The following is a 20,800-nucleotide window of genomic DNA, read 5'->3' as shown; positions in this document are numbered from 1 at the left end:
CGTGTTTTGGAACGTTTAACCCCCTGAGGTCGGCGGTATCGCCGGCGATACCAGCTCGCTTTTTTTTATCAGTGTAAAAGAAACTCATAAATACTCTGTTGATTTTCCATAGGAGTTTCATACATCAATCGATTCTGTTAAATGTGTATTATTTTTGTGTATACTCACAATAAAAACAAAGTGTTGTGCTTTTTGCCAAATAAAGAAAAATAAACGTGATGCGAGTTCTGCCTTCTCTCTGTCAGTGTAGTCCATTCTGAAACGCGTCCGAAAATGAACAATAACTCAGCGAATACTCAGTCAAACAGGCATACAGACACACAGGCATGAAGCTTGAATTCTCTTCTTTTAAATGAAGTAATTTATATAAAAAACAAATATTCTCATCTTGTGAAATCTGTATTAAAAGAGAGCGATTCCAGTCGAGCTCATTACAGCTGATTCAAATGTAATGTGACTCCGCCCACGGAGAGCGCACGCTATTCAAACGCAAATGGCTGAGGCAATCCGCGCAATCCTGTGAACGCCCCCATATCAGCTCGAGAAACACAAGTTTATTCAGATCATTACTTGTTTACACCGTCTCGCAGCGCTGTGAGGAATAATAATAATGGAAAATGTAACTCAGAAGTGCGGGTATATCGAGGAGCGAGCTGAGGAATACAGTAGTACGTTTTTTTCCTTCTCAAGTGAATCGGGTTTCTGTTTATGAATGAATGAACGGCAGAGATGCGCGCTGTTTACCACAGCTTGCAAAAGACAGTTTAAATTTAAATCGCGTGTGTGAATGAATGATGATGTTTTAGTAAACTGTATTGCTATACTAAGATGAGTAAAAATCGACTGAAATATGTTGAAATAAAATGTAGGCTATTTGTATAAGCAACGTATTAAACTGCAAATTAACATTTATATGCCCTAATATTTCATAAAGACAACGTTACAGTCAGGCGAAATATGAAAGACAACATTTTGTTGACTAGATTTGGGTACAGTTTTTAATGTAGAATATACTGTAAGATTACACTTGAATTGTTGTTGTAATTGTAACCTTTTTAATAAAAAAATATATTTACAAAGTAGATGTAAACAAACTATTAAAAGGTAAATATAATTTTTTTCTTTAAATAATTTGTATTGTGTTTTAATAGTAACAAATTTGGGGAGAGGATAAATATTCCAAAACTTAAAATACAGTACTAGACATGTTTACCTTGGATATTATACAATTTGCAAGCACAATGTGTAAAAAAAAAAAAAAAAAGTATATAAAATATTTGTGTATAAATATACACACACACACATATATATATATATATATATATATATATATATATATATATATATATATATATATATGTGTGTGTGTGTGTGTGTGTATGCATATATATATATATATATGTGTATGTATATATATATATATGTATATATATATATATATATATATATATATATATATATATATATATATATATATATATATATATATATGTGTGTGTGTGTGTGTGTGTGTGTGTGTGTGTGTATGAAGAGTTCAGATGCAAAAGCCTCTAAATGCCATCTGAAATTTTCTTCTAGAATGATCATTTTTATGAAGCTTGTATATTTAAGTTAGCTATAGGTGACACACCTGAATGAATGGCTCATTAAGTATGCAGGGGCATTGTCTCATCAGGTGTGAACTACTAAATATGCATGATCGTTTACGCCCCATCCGCATATTGGCTTTCCAAACTAGAAGTGTTTTACAAAACTTAAATCAATGTATCGTTTTATGTGAATGATTAGGCAGGATGATTTTCACATCAAAACTCTAGGCGACGACATCCATTAGTCAAAAGTCTTATTGACACATATTTACTATGTGTTTTGTGGCCTTATTTCAGAAACTTTAGTTTTTAGTTTTTTCAATAACCATGCATAAACATTATTCTCTCAAAAATGAAAACATGTACATACACGTGGATCACATATTATGGTAGCCCTGTTTGTGCTATATAGAGTGAATTTACACCTTTGCCATTAATATGTTTATAAGCAACTGAAAAAAGCACAAATGTCAGGGCATGTCAGAACATCTCAAGGGCCCCAAAAACAGCCCAGACTCCAGAGGGTTAAATATAGACACCTTCTACCTTATTTTGTTTATTCTCAGGTTAGGTAAAGTCAGTCGAATTCGTTCTAAACAATAAGTATATAAACTTCCATACTTACAATTCAGTCGAAAGACTGCTCCATGGTTTAGTTCAGCTCAATATTTTGTAAAACAGAGACTTAAGGCAGGCGAGCTTCTTAATTTCAATTATATGTATTTTTTATTAAATACAGCTTAACTATTTACATAAATAGTACTAATATATAAAATAAAAATAAAAGTAAATCAAAACCAAATAATTTACAAGCTTTCATCTTCATGAGGCGCAATGGCAAGGCATCTAACACCGGAGAGGCCGTCCTTGGTGAATCAGCGTCTGACTTTGACATTCCTTACAATACTTTTTATAGTCTACACGCCCTCCGCACAGATTCAGTCCTTTACAGACAATCTGTCCAATCCGAAGTCTTGAACTGTCCTCCGTTCTGGAAACCCCCTTCTAAACTCCATATATAAAGCTCTTTCCTTTGTTCTCCTTTGCTTGCTGCTCTGGACCCTCTGCCTTTCTCCTGCGCCTCATGCTCCTCATCAAATGGGTATTGCTTGCCATTTCTACTTTGCTAAGATACATGCTTTCTACTACTTAGTGTTATTACTACCTACTGTAGTTTATTCTTTAATTTGATTACATGTTTAAACATCGAATATAGTATAGTCATTTCTTTCATGCATTATCATAATAAAAACTTTTACAATACAAGTTGCAGTGTTTTTCTTAATAAACCAGATTCATAATAAAAACTTTTACAATACAAGTTGCAGTGTTTTTCTCAATAAACACTCTCTCTTACACTTAACTCTCTCTTAAGTTACAATTGTGGTTATATCATATATAAGCCTATATATATGAGGCATTATAAAAGAATAAATTGCATGTTCACTCAACAAATATATATATATCATTGATTCTTGGGAATTTGGATAAAACATGTCCCACGAAGAAAAGTGCTAATTCTGTTGGAAATTAATAACATTTTCATGAATAAAAAGAATCAAGGTTATAATCAGGGGGTCCTTTGCACATATGTAAGGTTATTTTATAGGTTTATTTTTAATTTGTATTAATTTAATGATTATATGCTGGCCCATTGCCTACAAAATCAGTTGTCCTCGGATAGGAGATAATCATTTCAACTTGATTAAAAAAACAAAACGTAATAATTAAATTGAAAAATATCTTTACCACATGAAAGAGTACATAGTAAATATTGTTCAAACCTCACTGTTTGTAGTTTTTAATACATATTACAATTATTTTGTGGTTGCTCAAAATGTGTCCCACATATTCGTCACCACCGTCAGATATTTATAAAAAGCAATAAAATCAGGCAACTACAAGGTCAACTTAATTGCTGGGGACCCCATTTTCAAACCTTCAACTGTTCTGCATGCTTCAAGATCACTCAAGCTTCTGTAAGTTTGCTAATTTCTCTTAGACTTGTTCATATTTTTGGACACTGCTACTGTCACAACCATAACATGTCAACACCGTCTCTTTTGTATAAAACAATATTAGATTAGATTATGACATAAATGTATACTTTTTAAGAAGAGGTCTGAAGTAGATAGCAACAGAGGGAAAAAAAGATGGCTAATGTGAACAACTCATGCATATCATGTGAAAGAGTAGATTTTGTCACCACCGTCATACGTCACCACCATCAGGTTTTCTGTCTGACGGTGGTGACGTACAGTCTGACGGTGGTGACAAAAACCTCCAAATGGTCCTCAACGAAGGCTAGAATATAATTGTTGATCACAATAAATACCAATATGGCCTGTAATGTTTCATTAACCTTTTTTATATTTGTATTTATGTAATTCTCCCTATATTTCTTCCATACAGGCCTACACCGCATGCTACTATTAAGCAATATAGCACGAGTGAGAGTGAGGATGTTCGTGGATATCCATGAACATCCTCACGAACACGAGTTTCTCTAAAACGCCTTGGGAGATTGCTTATGGTAAAGAAATGAACATTAAATTCACGGGAAACAGCTCTGCTGGACATTCCTGCAGTCAGCATGCCAATTGCAGGCTCCCTCAAAACTTGCGACATCTGTTGGAATGTGCTGTGTGATGAAACTGCCTTTTAGAGTGGCCTTTTATTGTGGCCAGCCTAAGGCACACCTGTGCAATAATCACGCTGTCTAATCAGCATCTTGATATGCCACACCTGTGAGGTGGATGGATTATCTCGGCAAAGGAGAAGTGCTCACTAACACAGATTTAGACAGATTTGTGAACAATATTTGAGAGAAATAGGCTTTTTGTGTACATAGAAAAAGTCTGAGATCTTTGAGTTCAGCTCATGAAAAATGGGGGCAAAAACAAAAGTGTTGCGTTTATAATTTTGTTCAGTGTAATTAGACCGGACCTAACTGTGGTATAACCATTGGTAACCTTCCCTCTCTCTCAATTCACTATTATGCCATGTTCATTTGGCTTACGTCATTTGGGATGCACATAGTGCACCTACTACCTACCTATATAGCACATACAATATCCCTTGTAGGCTATGCATCTCCCATGACTAAAACCAAATGAAAATGGCATGACAACATTTAACCAAATCTAACATTCACTGTAATTCCCCCCCAATTTCATAGTCATTACTTTAGGTCAACTTTGACTTTAAGTATTTTAGGAAGTTATGGCTAGGTAGCAGCTATCTGTGGAGGAGAAGAAACAGGGAATATTAAAAGAAGCGGAGAGAGATAATACACAGTGAGGCAGAGTTAAAGCAGAACTAGGCAACTCTAGTAATTTCTTCGCTGATCTTCACTTTTGTTGTCGCGTGTTTTCTCAAAGAGCTCCCCCTACAGCTGTGGGCCGTATATTTCACAACACAGTCGTAAAAAAAACTCACTTGAGGCACCCTCCTCCCCCTTTCTACCACTGCTCATGTGCATATGTTATTATCGTAGCCGGCCAACTTTGTCGTGTGGAGCTATGTCTACCGAGGTGGGTAATACATCATACACAGTATCATATGGCATGTGTTTATGTCGAATTGCCGTAAAGCAGTTCGTGTTTCTCGCTTCTCGTTCTCGCTTCTCACAAGACTTCCAATTTCTATCTTGCCGGGACGGTAGTCCCCAAGTTGCAAGGTTGGTTTTCCGCATGGGAACGCTGGGGGGAGCGGGGAAAGTCACCAATATCACCAGAACAGGTTGTTTAACCATCCAAATTATTTCTAGACAGTTTTATTAAGTTAAAAAAGTTGCCAAGTTCTCCTTTAAAGGAGGAATACCTCAGAACGGAAAGGCAAAGATGGAAGAAGAGGGTGGAGGAAGGGAAGCTAAAAAAATAGCAATGACTTGAATGAAAGGGAAAAGAGAAGTCAGAGAAAGGCTTGGAAACATAGACAAAAAGTATCAAGAGAACGTGAGAGAAAGGGCTCAGATCACCTAGAAACTCCCCCAAACAGTCCGGTGGATCAGGCCATACACGATCCAACTCGGAGTAGGCAGGCTAAATGTTTATCACAGTGCTCAGGATTGTTATTTTTTGGACCAAATAGTTAAATAAAGTTGTTAAGCAAGAAGCCATTGACTTGAGTTGTATAAATTTTGGAATTGTATGTTGTAATGAGGCCACTGTCACCACCGTCAGATTAGTGTCACCACCCTCAGTTCTAAAGTCACCACCGTCAGAGGGAGTTTTATTTGTTTTAAATGAATATGCTTACAATATGTTTCTTCAGTGCTGTTGAGTTATTAAAGTAATGGTACATTTTAATACAAAAAATATGTTTGTTAAATAAAAAACCATAACTTTTTCTATTTAGGCTTAAAGTAAACGTTGTATGATGTTAGATCTTTTAAAGGAGTACACGTGAAACAGTATAAAACATGAAAAAAAGTGAATATTTAACACTTAACAGCAAATATGTGTACTAAGAATGCCAGATAATGATTTAAAAACTCTAAATACATATTAGACCAAATAAATAAAAAATGATTTGCTTTTTATTGTGTCTGACGGTGTTGACAAAAACAAAGTAATAACTGGAAAAACGCCTATTTTATGAAAAAAATACAAAATGAGGAGGTTGCACCGATATATTGCTGAACAGCCAAGACCTTGGTCAATAATAATATATCTTCAGATTTTGTAATTTTACTAACTTTTTATTTTCAAAATTAAAACCTGTTTTAGCCAAATTCCCAAGAATCAGTGATATATATATATATATATATATATATATATATATATATATATATATATATATATATATATATATGTTTTATATATCTTTTTAATCGTGAGCTCCTGCTGTAAGTAACACATTTTTCATGATCGATTTATGTTTCATGAAGATACGAGTAAAATGGCCAAGTCTAAGCTGCCTTGGTTGGCTACGTGCTTCTGTGGATGTTTTGTGTGTTAGAACTCCATGAGGAATATCTTTAGTTCTGAGTGATGGATTATGTTGAGTTTGGACTCATTTTAATTGTAAGCATCTGCTGTGTCATTTTCCACAATCGGAGAATGTTTCATGAAGTTACGAGTGGAAATGTGTCTAAAATTCAGTATCCATATATGGGTCTCTTGAGGGGCGTCTTTTACACAAACCTTGCTCAAGTTTAGTAAAATGCCTGAAACAATTATGCTTGTTGTATTCTACTCATTGAGACCTTTCAAATGACATATGACACAGGACTATCTGTGCTGTATGATGTATTTGACATATTGCTGTATGTAGTACAAAAAAGTGGTTAAATATTCATTCATATAATAAATTATGAAAACTTTTTTTTCTATTTATCAGCAAATAACTCAGCACTACATAGGAGTTTATCAAATTGGCTACATTCACTGTAAATTTCAGACTATAAGCTTTCAAATGACACCTATTTTAAGTTGATTAATGTAATATTTTTGAAAAATATTATGATTATATTTTTCGCAGCTAGGTGGCGCCTGCGGGGGGTACACTCCATTTTAGAGTGATAATAACTCAGCATTCTTTAGGAGTTGATCAAATTGATTATATGCATTAAAAAACTGAGATTCTAAGCTTTAAAATGATACCTATTTTGTGTTATCGTGGCTGATTTGTAGATTGTACGCACAAAAAAAAATGTATTTTCATATTTTTGCCAATTTCCCATTCATTTCCTATGGCGGGTCATTTTAGACCCGAAGACCCTGAGTGTGACTATTTTTTTTTACGACCACTTAGACTTTTCAAATCCTGTCCCCAATTCTTTTGGGTGTTCATATACCAAGTACCAATAAAGTCACCATGTTTCGGACAATTCCGATGAAGCTTCTATTTAAACCCGAGGAACCCCAGAAGGCTAGTTTGAACCAGTGTACATTATTGACATTTATGCATTTGGCAGACGCTTTTATCCAAAGTGACTTACATTGCATTTCAAAATACACATGTACATTCCTATCAGTTCTTGCTTTCCCTGGGAATCGAACTCATGACCTTGGCGTTGCAAGCGCCAACACTCTACTGTTTGAGCTACAGGAAAGATTCCTTAACTTTTAAAATTAATTTTACACTCCTATGGCCAACTTTCTTTATTAAAAAATGGTAACACTTTATAATGGGCTAAGGTTTCATTTTGTTAGCATTAGTTAACATGAACCAACAATTAATGAACAATATTCTACAGCATTTATTAATCTTAGTTAATGTTAAGCTCAACATTTTATAAGACATTTTTAAGATCCAAAGTTGTATCTGTTAACATGCACTGTGAACTAACATGAACACTAATATTTTATTAACCCCCTGGGGTCGGCAGTATCGCCGGCGATACCAGCTTGCTTTTTTTCTTATCAGTTAAAAAGAAATTCATTTTGCTCTGTTGACTTTGATATTACAAACAAGTTTCATACATCAATCAATTCTGTTAAATGTGTATTATTTTTTGTGTATACTCACAATAAAAACAAAGTGTTGTGCTTTTTGCCAAATAAAGAAAAATAAACGTGATGCGAGTTCTGCATTATCTCTGTCAGTGAAGTCCATTCTGAAACGCGTCCGAAAATGAACTGCAACTCAGCGAATACTCAGTCAAACAGGCATACAGACACACAGGCATGAAGCTTGAATTCTCTTCTTTTGAATGAAGTAATTTATATAAAAAACAAATATTCTCATCTTGTGAAATCTGTATTAAAATAGAGCGATTCCAGTCGAGCTCATTAGAGCTCATTCAAATGTAATTTGACCACGCCCCGGAGAGCCCCGGAGAGCCCGCTATTCAAACGCAAATTCTGAGAACCATTTCAGACCTGTGAAACGCCCACATCAGCTGTAAACACAGCGTGCCGCGAGTGAGGCATAATATAGCCTACCTAATAATCCTGGAGAAAAGTTTCCTCAGAACAGTGCTGATATGAGGAGCAATAGATCCCGCTGAGGAGTGAGGTAGGCTAAGTTATCTTTTCTCAAGTGTTAATGTGGAATAACGTTATGGAATATTATTTTCTATAATATGAATCGCGTTTCGGTGAGATGAATGAAGGGTACATATTTGTAAAGACTGTTTAGCCTAAATATAAATCGCGTGTCTGTGTGTGAAAGAATAAACCGCTTTAATCAACTAAAATGCTTTGCTATACTGAGATGAGTAAAAATCGACTGAAATATGTTGAAATAAAATGTCTTTGTATAAGCAACGTATTAAACTGCAAATTAACATTTATATGCCCTAATATTTCATAAAAACAACGTTACAGTCAGGCGAAATATGAAAGACAACATTTTGTTGACTAGATTTGGGTACAGTTTTTACTGTAGAATATACTGCCACGTCAAATAAGCTTTTGTTTAGCAATTTCTGCTCGTATGTTCTATATATATATATATATATATATATATATATATAAAATACTATTTTTGTCAAAAATATTATTTATTATTTTTCATAAACTAAGATGTTAGATGTTCCAATGTTGGCTATATTCAAACTAATGAATACATATGATAAAATGTAGGCCTATAATCATTTTTTTTTACAAAGAAAGAGTACACTTGAAATATTGTTGAAATTGTAATTATTTATGTAATTGTAACCTTTTTAATAAAATAGCAAAACATATTTACAAGATAGATGTAAGCAAAATCTTAAATGGTCAATATAGCCTAAGTCTTCTTCTAAATATATCTTTTGTCCTTGCATGCATTCTTGGCTCAGTCAGTGTCACACCTGAATGAATGGCTCATTATACAGAGTCATTACGCATAATGGGTGGGACACTGTATTCTCAGGTGTAAACTACTCCTTCACGCCCCCCTTGCATATTGGCTTTCCAAGCAAAACCTGTTTTACACAATTTAAATCAATGTATTGTTTTACGTGAACGATAAAGCAAGACTATTTTCACATAATTTTGAAGCCAGAACTCGAAGCGACAACATCCATTAGTCAAAAGTCTTGTGGACACATATTTAGTATGAGTTTTGTGGTCTTATTTCAGCAACTTTAATTTTTATTTTTTTCAATAACCACGCATAAACATTATTCTCTTAAAAATACAAACATCTACATTCATGTTGCTCGCATATTATGGTTGCCCTGTTTGTGCTATATAGAGTGAATTTACACCTTTGCCATTATCATGTTTATAAATAGCTTAAAAAAGCACAAATGTCAGGGTATGTCAAAACATCCCAAGGGCCCCAAAAACACCTTAGACCCCAGAGGGTTAACTAACATTAATAAAGGCTATTGCTCTCTGTTAGTTCATGTTAGTTAATGCATTAACAAATGAGAACTTATTGTAAAGTGTTACCAAAAATTAAATAAAATGAAAATAAAATACCTAAATAATGCTCAACATTTTATAAGACATTTTTAAGATCCAAAGTTGTATCTGTTAACATGCACTGTGAACTAACATGAACACTAATATTTTATTAACTAACATTAATAAAGGCTATTGCTCTCTGTTAGTTCATGTTAGTTAATGCATTAACAAATGAGACCTTATTGTAAAGTGTTACCAAAAATTAAATAAAATGAAAATAAAATACCTAAATAATGCAAACAACTCATTGGATAACATTGGGCTGCATATAAAGAAACAAAATGCATGTGCCATGGAGAAATAAACTGGACTCGCCTCCGCACGGACAAGGAAATAATTTAAATCAAACCATATTGTTGATGAAAATAATACGAGAACAAAAAAAAGCTAGTTATTAATAACGCATCAATGTTTTTGCTAAAAAAAGTAAACATTTTAACTAGTACAGTAATAGTAAACATCTTTAATATTAGGCTTACTGTGTCAGATGACATCGTTGCTGTTTGAGCTGCGCGCGCTGAAGCGGAAGAGAACGAACGATAAACTGAACCACTTTGCTAGAAGGTTAATCAACTCAACGGTTGCTGAAGAATGCAACTAAACCAAAGAATTGACAATTTTTTATTACAATAGTGTATACAATTATAATAATATGACAGTCCCAATCATAGCTTTTAATGTTTTGCATTGCTGTTTGATCTGAAGAGAACGAGCACCGGGAAACTGAATAACTTTTCTAGCAGGTTTAAATCAACGAAACGCATCCTATGTGAGATTAATCAGATATTTATATTTCATAAACTTAATATTACGACTTACCATATATCTGCACAAAGTGACGTGAAAGCACAAGTGAGTTTGACTGTGCTGGTCAGAACGTGTAATCCCTGTTCTGAACGCGCTATTTCTACAGCAACGCGCTGAAACACGGCAACTAAACCCAGAGAATACACAACATTTTATTACAATAGTGTTCTCATTATAACGGCATGTATATGACAGTCCCAATTATAGTTACCGTATAAATGCACATTGCTGTTTGAGCTGCGCGCGCTAAAGATAAACATGATCCCACACACACACACATACGTTTTCTCACTCACTCACTGTCCTACACACAATTACGTTATGACACGTTACACTATACAGAAGGTGTGTATACTCTAGTTGCTCCCGAGTTCTTGAAGGGATTCAGGACAAATCCATGCACATCTACAGATTTGAGGGCATACATCACTAGCCATTTTTCTTTTGCTGGGTGTCTATTGTCTATTTGCATATCAATAAAGATTTGTTTAATACAATGCACATTGAATTTGTTATTTCTACAACTTTTATAGCACTTCAATTGTAAAAATTGTGAGCCTGACATATTACATGTATTATCATTAGCACTCCATGTTCAAAGATTTACTAGCTGTCAGTTCATCTCTTATTACTAACATTAATAATGGCTGCTGCCATCTAGTGGTTGTTAGTTGTAACTCTAAAAGTATGGGGAACTGCTTAATTAATGTCTGTTTAGTAATTCATATTTTATCCTTCATTTGCTCTCCAGAAGCCATATTTGAGCACACACACACACACATGTAGATTCCTTTAAATGTTAAGGGGAAGATTAAAAAAGAGAAACTGGATCTGTGAATTCTCACAGAATCACAATTGAATTCATATCTTGCTACTCAGTCAGAATCTTATTAACCTGGAGTCCCAGTCTCTGTCACAATAACCATATATGTAATGTGTTAGGCCTATTGGCAGACATCCATTTAAAATGTAGGCAATGGCATATAAAGAACCTTTTCTCCATATACACATCAGTTTCTCAGCTTGCACTTTAATTATTGATTAGGCTACTTCTGTACTGGTTTGCGCTTGGCAAAGATGTTCAGATATCTCTATGCCTAGTAGACCTACACCAAACGCTCATTAAAAGGGTCCTGTACAGGGCTGTACAGTGTGACATATATCTACACAAAGATTGGTCTGTGCGATGAATAAATGTACCACTGTAGCACGCGTGCGATACAGTTTTGTAAACTCCGTTACTTGTGTTTGTTTTCAGACATGATAACAGTCGTTTTATACTTGTGCTTATGCGATATCACGATTTTTGATCGTGGATGATTTAGGGGCTGTTTACACCTGGCCACTTCATGCGTTTTCTGTGAAAAGACCAGGTGTAAATGCCCTCCGAAACGCATTCGAGACGGATTTGAATCCGATCGCTCAAACCACTTCAGGAGGAGGTCTGGGCCGCATTTCAGACCAAACTGGACAAGTGTAAATGCATCTGGTTGTTGAAACCACATATGGAAATTTGACTCCTCCCAAAAATGCTAAAAAATAAACGTGTGAGAGCGTGTGATAGGCTATATGTCATGTTATAGCCAGATACAGATGGTACTCAACCAGAATAATACTTTTAAATTGCGGGTGTGTATTTGCAGTCTCTTACCGCTAAGAGGCACTACAATCACAGACTTTGCAAAGTGTCAGTTTATTCTCTCTATTGCGTAATCTGCCGCCGCGGCACAGCTCATTGAGAGCGATTGAAAGCTGGTAGCAGATCAATTCAAATGAAACATTGAACGAATTCATAATCACAATACCGAAATTACTGAAATTAAATTGAATAAATTGAATAATGAAAAAAAATTCAACATAAAACATTGCAATAGAAAAAATATTAGGCCACATCAATGAGGCTTTGGTAAGAGCATAAGACATTAGTTTTGACTGTATTCAGACAAAAGCTCTGTGGTCAACGCAACAACATGAGCCTCTCAGAACTTCATGCGATATGAGATCGAATCTCATCCGACAGACACTGTTTATGTTTTTCCATTCTTGATGCTTTAATATGTATCTGTTTATTAAAGTCAAGCATCTTGTTTAATTATCAATTGTAGCCTACATTACAACATAAATTTGCTACATTCCAGTTGAGCCGCTGCACAGATGACAAAACTGATGAAGGAAGACTGTCAGCCGATTGCACCAGAAAATGAAGATGATGAAGCTCGTCTTTAATCTGCTAAATTATTATTATTATTTTAATTTTTTTTGTGAACCATTCACGAAATTGAGAAAACTGACTGTGATACCCGGCCAAAGCAACGGAATACATTTTTCAAAACAGATCGAACAAATCAGAAAAATACTTTCAATACAGTATTGCTTTCAATTAAAAAAAATAAACAATGAAAATGTAAAATAAAAATAAAATTAATTAAGTTTGAAAACCCATCGCACATTTCAAGGTATAAATAAAGTGTCGGGACAGTTTATTTATTTAAAACAGGGTTGCATCGATAGAGTTTATTCCCTTTACGATGCAAAATAAGAAACACAGAATCTTATTCTTGCAACATTTTAAATGCAGCTAAGTTAAAAAATGAAAACGGTACAAAACGAAAAAAGTTCAAAGCAACATAAATTAAGAACAAGCGTTTTCCTTTGCCTCTCTCTCGCGCTGGATCTCTTTTTAGTAAGTTTATTTTGTCTCCCTCACTGCGCGTGCCGGGTCTTTCTCGAAATTAAACATTTCATGGTAAAAACACACCATACAGCTAATAATACTGTATATGTCGCTGCGTGTCATCCACACAAATCACGAAAGAAAAAACTGTAACAAATAGCCTTTGTTGCTTCAAAGATACAGCATGCCTTGCTGAATTCACCTTACAATATAACGAGGTTGATCGCGAATTAAAGAGCTCTGTAGGCCTATCTGCTAAATTGAAATAGTGTGTGGAAAACCTTTAAATACAATCAATAAAACTACAATATTTATAATTTAATAAGATCTAGGGCCTACATATGGACTTTTGGAGATTTTGAGATTTATCCTTAAAAGAATTTTGCCTTTGCCTGCTCATCAGGCTGCTATCCAACACTCTCCATATGAAAGACGGAACATTAACACCTCTTGTCCTGCACCCCCACGATAAAGCAACTATAGCCTACTGCCTTCTCCAAACCCCCCACATGATATCTGAGTTTGCAAAACAAAACAAAGAGTTTGCCACTCGTCGTGGTGTGCCAAAACACTTAATTATAAACTTCAACATTTCATTCAAAACAATCTCAAAACGTTTTGTGACATTTTGAAAAGCCGTGAACTGCTTTTTTTAACAGAACTGCTTTTGAAATTACGATTGGAATTATTATAGGCTACAGAAGTAAAGTCATTGTATAATATTTGTTCCTTAGTGTAAAATGGAAATGCATGGTGATTTTATTTTATAAATAGGCTATAAGCAAAAAACTATGGTGTAACAGAGTTTTAGAACTAGACAAATCTCTCTGCATCAATAATAGGCTATAAAATGCATTAATAGGCTAATATAAAAATTTCAGTAGTCCAAATTGGTTCGGGATTTGAACCCGTGTCATCTTAATGATCGTAACGTAAGTTCAACCACTCGGCCATGACTTTACTCGTTGCTAAGTGCCCAAACGTTCCAATGTGTGTTCGCCCACACGAGCGAGAAGCGCTCTTCATTCAAATGAACGCGCCGCCGTGTTTGTCGAACACTAATTCAACATGCCAGAATAAAACCTGGCTTTAGAACAATGCATAGCGCCACTCGTCGTGGTGTGCCAAAACACTTAATTATAAACTTCAACATTTCATTCAAAACAATCTCAAACCGCTTTGTGACATTTTGAAAAGCCGTGCATGCATTACTGCCACTGGAACCACGAACGTAACAGAATACTGGTTCTGATTTTATTGTTTGTCGTTTAAACGTGCCATATCTTTATTTTATATATTTTATATGGTTTATTGGTGAAGTAGCAATATATAACGGAACTGCTTTTGAAATTCCGATTGGAATTATTATAGGCTACAGATGTAAAGTCATTGCATAATATTTGTTCCTTAGTGTAAAATGGAAATGCATGATAATTTTATTTTATAAATATAAGCAAACAATTATGGTGTAGGCTAACTATGGTGAGTTTTAGAACTAGACAAATCTCTCTGTATCAATAATAGGCTATAAAATGCATTAATAGGCTAGGCTAAAATAAAAATTTCAGTATTCCAAGTTGGTTCGGGGTTTGAACCCGTGTCATCTTAATGATCGATACGTATGTTCTACCACTCGGCCATGAATTTAGTCGTTGCGAAGTGCCCAAACGTCCCAACGTGCGTTCACTCACACGATCGAGCCGAGAAGTGTTCATTCGTCTCATTCCTCAATAGAATAGAACAAATAATCAGCTTCATTACACATAATTTACTTTTGTTTGTTATTTTTGGTATTACATTTGTTTTTGTGGGGTTTTTTGTGTGTGTGTGTGTGTGTGTGTTTTTATCGAACTGCTCCCCGGGGAATAGGCTTGTCACCCACCGACATCTATTTAGGCCTACAATATGAAATACAGGTTATATTGTTATCGTCTCTATTTTTAATTTGTTATTCTATTTTTCTGGCCTTATAAAAATGTTCTATTCTGTTTACCACAGTTGTAGTATTTCATCCTTACTGTAAATTTACATTAACCCCACTTAAGGCAATTGAAAAAAAATGCAGCTGTTTTGAACAATATCCCTTTGCGCCACCTGGCGGTTATTTCGCGAATGACTTTGAAATGCCACTGGTTTATTTTTGCCGCGGTAGTTTTGCCGTGGTGGCTGGCGCGGCGGTAATAGGCATTCTGGTTGAGTACCATCTGTATGACGACGCTACTGCAACACGCATCGCCGCAGACGAGCAGCTGAGCATCAAGACAACATTCAAACTATCGCAAATCAAAGTGACAGTAAGTCGCAGACGCTTAACACACAATCATCATCATTAAAAGTTAAAAAATGAAATGATCTTCCAGGGCTGTTGCTGCTCTCTCTTATTGCGGTTTTTGATTCAGAAATTTTAGCTGATGATCAATAAAATGCAGCTCATATCTGTTCTTCGGTGACGTGCCCTCCATTAAATCTGCATATAGCACGGGAATTGAAGATCGGATTTAAATCCGTTTTGCAAAAACACATTTATGTGACCAGGTGTAGATGGAGTCGTTTTGATAAATAGAGCAAACGCTTTAAACATATGAATTCTCTTACATCATATGAACAGATGTAAAAATAATTTGTTGAATTTGATCATGTTGTTTTAATAGCTTTGCTTGTAATTAATGAAATAGTAGTTATTTCCCTGCATTTTATTCCATTTTGATTATACTTTATGAATTCACAGTAGCCGCGTTTCCATTACCCTTCAAATTGCACGAATTGAAATTGCGAATTGAAAATACGCCCAATGGAAACACGTCAATTTCGCAAAAACTCCCATTTATTGGGAAAAAAGTTTTTACGCTCACATGAGGTGGTTTTTTAGGCCATTCAAAAAATAAATATTTCGCAAAACTGCAATGGAAACAGTTTTTGCGCATTTACAGTCACCTGACGTAAATTCATATCAGGCAAAATAATTACAGGAATAATGGATTCTAAACCTCAAATAAATGCCACAATCAAGACCTTGAAGCAGAACTGAGGGAGAAACACCCAGAAACTCCTCATATGTGCCGCTCACAAGTATAATAAGGGTCGTTCCTTACCATTAATGCTTGGAAACACACACACATCTCCTTCCATTAATAATAATGGCCAGTGCAGTGGCTGGGATATACATAATCCTACCAACGTCCGTTAACATGATTTTTGGAATGATTTTACTGATCGCGAGAGGAAAAAATGAAGTTTTAGTCGCATAACATCGGTTAATGGAAACGCCGACATTTCGCAACAGCTTTTTGTCGACATTTAGAAGAAAAAAATATATAATTTTGCGCAAATCTGTAATGGAAACGCCCCTAGTGACAGTTTCATGTAAGAGTAACGTATGATCTTACCACAGTATCTCCAGTTTACAGTGAGGATTCGCCAGTCCAGCAGAGAACAGCTTCACTCCTGAGTCTCCTAGTTTATTATATGACAGATTCAGTTCTCTCAGGTGTGAGGGGTTTGATCTCAGAGCTGAAGCCAGAGCAGCACAACCTTCATCTGTCACACCACAATCACTCAACCTGTAGAGAACAATGACACACATTAAGCCTATATCCAGAGATAAACATGACACTTAAAAAATAACATAATCCTGTCAATATGAAATATATACAAATACTCATTAGTTCACATTGTGAAAATTCATCAGTTAGGATTAGGGGATTGATTATAGAGTTTGTAGAGTATAAAAATAATTATTTATATGGAAAGTCCCCATAAAACATGTCAACCCAACGTGTGTGTGTGTTAGCAGGGGAGGATTGGGATGATTCTAAGGGTCCAGCAGAACTCCATAATTTCCTGGATGATTTTGGAATTTACTTTGTAAAATAATCTTATAGGAAGAACGCTATAAAGAACGGGTATTCATTATAGTGTGTGTGTGTGTGTGTGTGTGTGTGTGTGTGTGTGTGTGTGTGTGTGTGTGTGTGTGTGTTTGTTCGCGGGTTATTCAGAAACGACGCAGGGCAGAAACGGAAAATCACCAAGTGACAATAAAACTAGTCCAGTGATGTATATATTTAAGCTTTCTGAAGACTTGGAGCCAATTTCTGTGAAGAATCGATCAACATTTACGATGTTGTACTGTCATAGATATACATTTGTAATGATGTCCGATTCGTGAATGAATCATTTGAGTCGGTTCATTGCCGTGAATAGGAGAACCCTGTTAATAAACCAGTCTAGATGATTCATTCATGAACAGAACTGATTTAGTTTACCGAGTTCAAATCACTGATTCAATGATCCTGTCAATGTTTTAGTGAACACTGTCTCAGGAAAGACTGAATGGTCTGGTCATGCTGTCTATTAAACACGATTGAGCACGACGGCTTGATTTCAAAGATCTGATCAGAGAATGGTGTTGTACTGTATGCAGTGTGTAATTATTTGTAGTTATAAATGTATAATTTTAGTTCATTTAATAAACTTTCAAATTTAGTCCTTTATTTTCTCTTATTGAATAATAATCGCTATGCTTGTAGATAATGATTGTTGTTATATGTGACAATCTTTACGAGATGACATGAACGCAGCATATGAGTGTTGAGTGTCGTAATATCCATTTCAAGTGGACGTGTGGAAGAGACGTGAGACTGAAAGCACTGAAAGCCCTCGCGCTGCTCATATGCTGAGAGAGAGATAAGACAGTAGAGCTGCACGATTCATCTTTAAAATACTGTGATCTCCATTCAAACACAAACACACGATCTTCTTCACATTCGTCTGTCTATTAAACCTTTGACAAAATCATATCGCGATATTTTAAATCTGTGTTGGCGCTGCCGCTGACCCAGAGAGAGTCGTCATGAAACAGCTTATTGGGAACAGCAGGTTGGGAATCGTAAGACATTTTCCGGTTCCGGTTCCCATTCAATAAAATGATTAAAACAACTAATAAAACATAGCAGTAAGGGGAAAATGCACAATCCTGTGTGTGTGTTTATTTCTTATACTTGTCAAATGAGTTTAACAGACTGGTAATGTCAACAAATTAGCAACTTTTGCAAAAATAATTTTTCTGAAGGAAAATAAACATTTCTGCATCCTCTTGGAGAATTTGGGACTCTCCTATAGCTTACAGTGTCTCCAGCAGTGGAGAACACCCTCTCAGAAAGGCTAGAATATGCTTGAACACACATGTAAGATCCAGACAGGTGAAATATACTATTTCTAAAATGGGTTTGAATGATTGATTCATAAAGACTTCACTTGTTTCACTACTGGATGAATCAGCGCTCTATCAGTGAATAAACTTCTCTCTGTTTATGTCTCTGACGCGGTGAGTCCTGCAGGCGCTGGGCTAACGTTACTCCGCCACGGTGCGACCCGACCGGTGTAAAGTAGTCAGGCTTACCGTAGTGATTCAGGATAGGACAATGAAAAAAGGCATTCATGATGTACTCGCTTATTGTATAATACAATACCATCATATATTACAGACAACTGGTGTAATTATGCAGTTGTGGAGACGAATGATGATTCCAGAGCAATACATGCAGATACACTACCAGCCAAACGTGCGGGATCGCTAATATCTTTAAGGTTTTAAAAAGAAGTCTCTTCTGCTGCATTTATTTCATTCAAAATAACAGTAATATTGTGAAATATTATTCCAATGTAAAACAGCTCTTTTCTAAGTGAATATATAGTAAAGTGTAACTTTCTATTCATCAAAGAATCCTGAAAGAAAATTGTACACGACTGTTTTCAACATTGATAATAATAGTAATAATGAATGTTTCTTGAGCATCAAATCATCATATCAGAATGATTTCTGAAGGATCATGTGACACTGAAGACTGGAGTAATGATGCTGAGATTCAGCTTTGATCACAGGAATAAATTACATTTTAAAATATATTCAAATAAAAAAACAGTTATCTTAAATTGTGATAATATTTAATAACATTACGGTTCTTTTGTATTTTTAATCAAATAAATGCAGCCTTGGTGAGCAGAAGAGACTTCTTTTAAAAACATTATAAATCTTACCGATCCAGAACTGTTGAACGGCAGTGTGTGTGTGTTGTGATTTGGTTGCGGACAGCACTGAGCACAACGCCTGAGGAACCAAACACAGTTTATTGAGAGACAATCCAAAGTCATATTCCATTAAAACAGGCAGAAGGTCAGAGGTCAGAAAATCAGTCCAAACTAACAAACAAATCCAGAGCGCAAGACAAGGAGAAAACCAGGGGGTTATTCCAGAAAGCAGGTTGTGTGACAGACGGGTGTGTTTAAGGGTCAGTAAGTGGATAACCCAGGGCCGGCCCGCGGCATAGGAGGAATAGGCAAATGCTAGGAGCGCCACTCATCCATAGGGATTATTTAATTTACAAAAGATGATTTTTTATTCCTCTTTTTAGTCAACTTTAGCATGGGTGTCTAAACTTATGCATAGCACTGTCTATAAATGAACTAAATTAATAACTTATTTACAACAAAAATAAACTTATTTAAAGCCATAATATGTAATTTTTTTGCTTTAAAAAATAGCAAAAATCACTATATCTATGTTATATATTTTTTTTTAGTTGTGTACTTACATTATCCTGACTGTTTCCAACAACTTTCAAACCAGGAGAAATTTAAATTTAATTCGAAGACACGGCACGTTTCTTTATTTCCGTTTTGTCGCAGTCAATGGCGTCATATCCGCGTTGTCTCTGGTTTCCGCTCGTACTGCCATAGAGACAGAGTGCAACGCGTCATAATCTGAAGACCACGCCCACCAAGGGGGAAAACAATCAAACCGTCTCCATTGACTTTGCATTGCGCGAGGCTGCCTCCTTGTCATTTCTTGCTTCTAACAAAAGACAGAAAAATGCCTAAAAGCTGCTATGTGACAAGGTGTACAGCAAACAAGCTAAAAAACCCAGAAATAAGTTTTCATAAACTGTCGACCCCAAAAAACAAGCGTTTGAGGACATAAAAGTGGATACAGGCTGGAACGAATGGGTAAATTGTGGGATCCTGACACTCAGTATGCACTAAAAATACACTACGTCTGCAGTAAGTTTAACATTTGGTCACTGGTGAGTCAAGTATCCAAATGTCAGTTTTATATATTATATTTCTGTAAGATAAACTATCCTGTGTTGCCGATTACGGTCTACTCCAGCGGGCGTACGTTAGTTGTCACGCCGCCTTCACACTGGCAGTTGAAATCAGCTCCGTAATACGCAATACGCCCCCAGCGGACGTTGTACTACACCGTTGAAAAGCTTCGGAAGCGAGTAGAACAAAAATGGCGGAGAGATTAACGGTTGATTTAGTCAGTGTCAGAATGTACTGTACTGTTTGATCTCTCTGATGAGGGGGTTATAGAGACAGGCTGCTGC

The 20,800-nt window shown here is 35.6% G+C and overlaps 1 protein-coding gene across 5 annotated transcripts in view; it reads right to left on the bottom strand.

Annotated features, from left to right (window-relative positions):
• Window positions 1–20,800, bottom strand: part of LOC307145276 (NACHT, LRR and PYD domains-containing protein 3-like) — a 66,611-nt gene that overhangs the window by 20,949 nt on the left and 24,862 nt on the right. For all 5 annotated transcript variants that reach the window (XR_013818931.1, XR_013818932.1, XM_079848262.1 and 2 more), the window contains one exon: window positions 16,802–16,975. Coding sequence is in view for 3 of the 5 variants with exons in the window: in XM_079848262.1 (XP_079704388.1) it covers window positions 16,802–16,975 (174 nt within the window). In the remaining 2 variants the exon portion in view is untranslated. The remainder of the gene's footprint in view (window positions 1–16,801; window positions 16,976–20,800) is intronic.

This window comes from Squalius cephalus, assembly GCF_949319135.1.
Source record: "Squalius cephalus genome assembly, chromosome: 18".
NCBI lineage: Eukaryota > Metazoa > Chordata > Actinopteri > Cypriniformes > Leuciscidae > Squalius > Squalius cephalus.
This window is presented reverse-complemented; position numbering and strand designations above follow the sequence as displayed.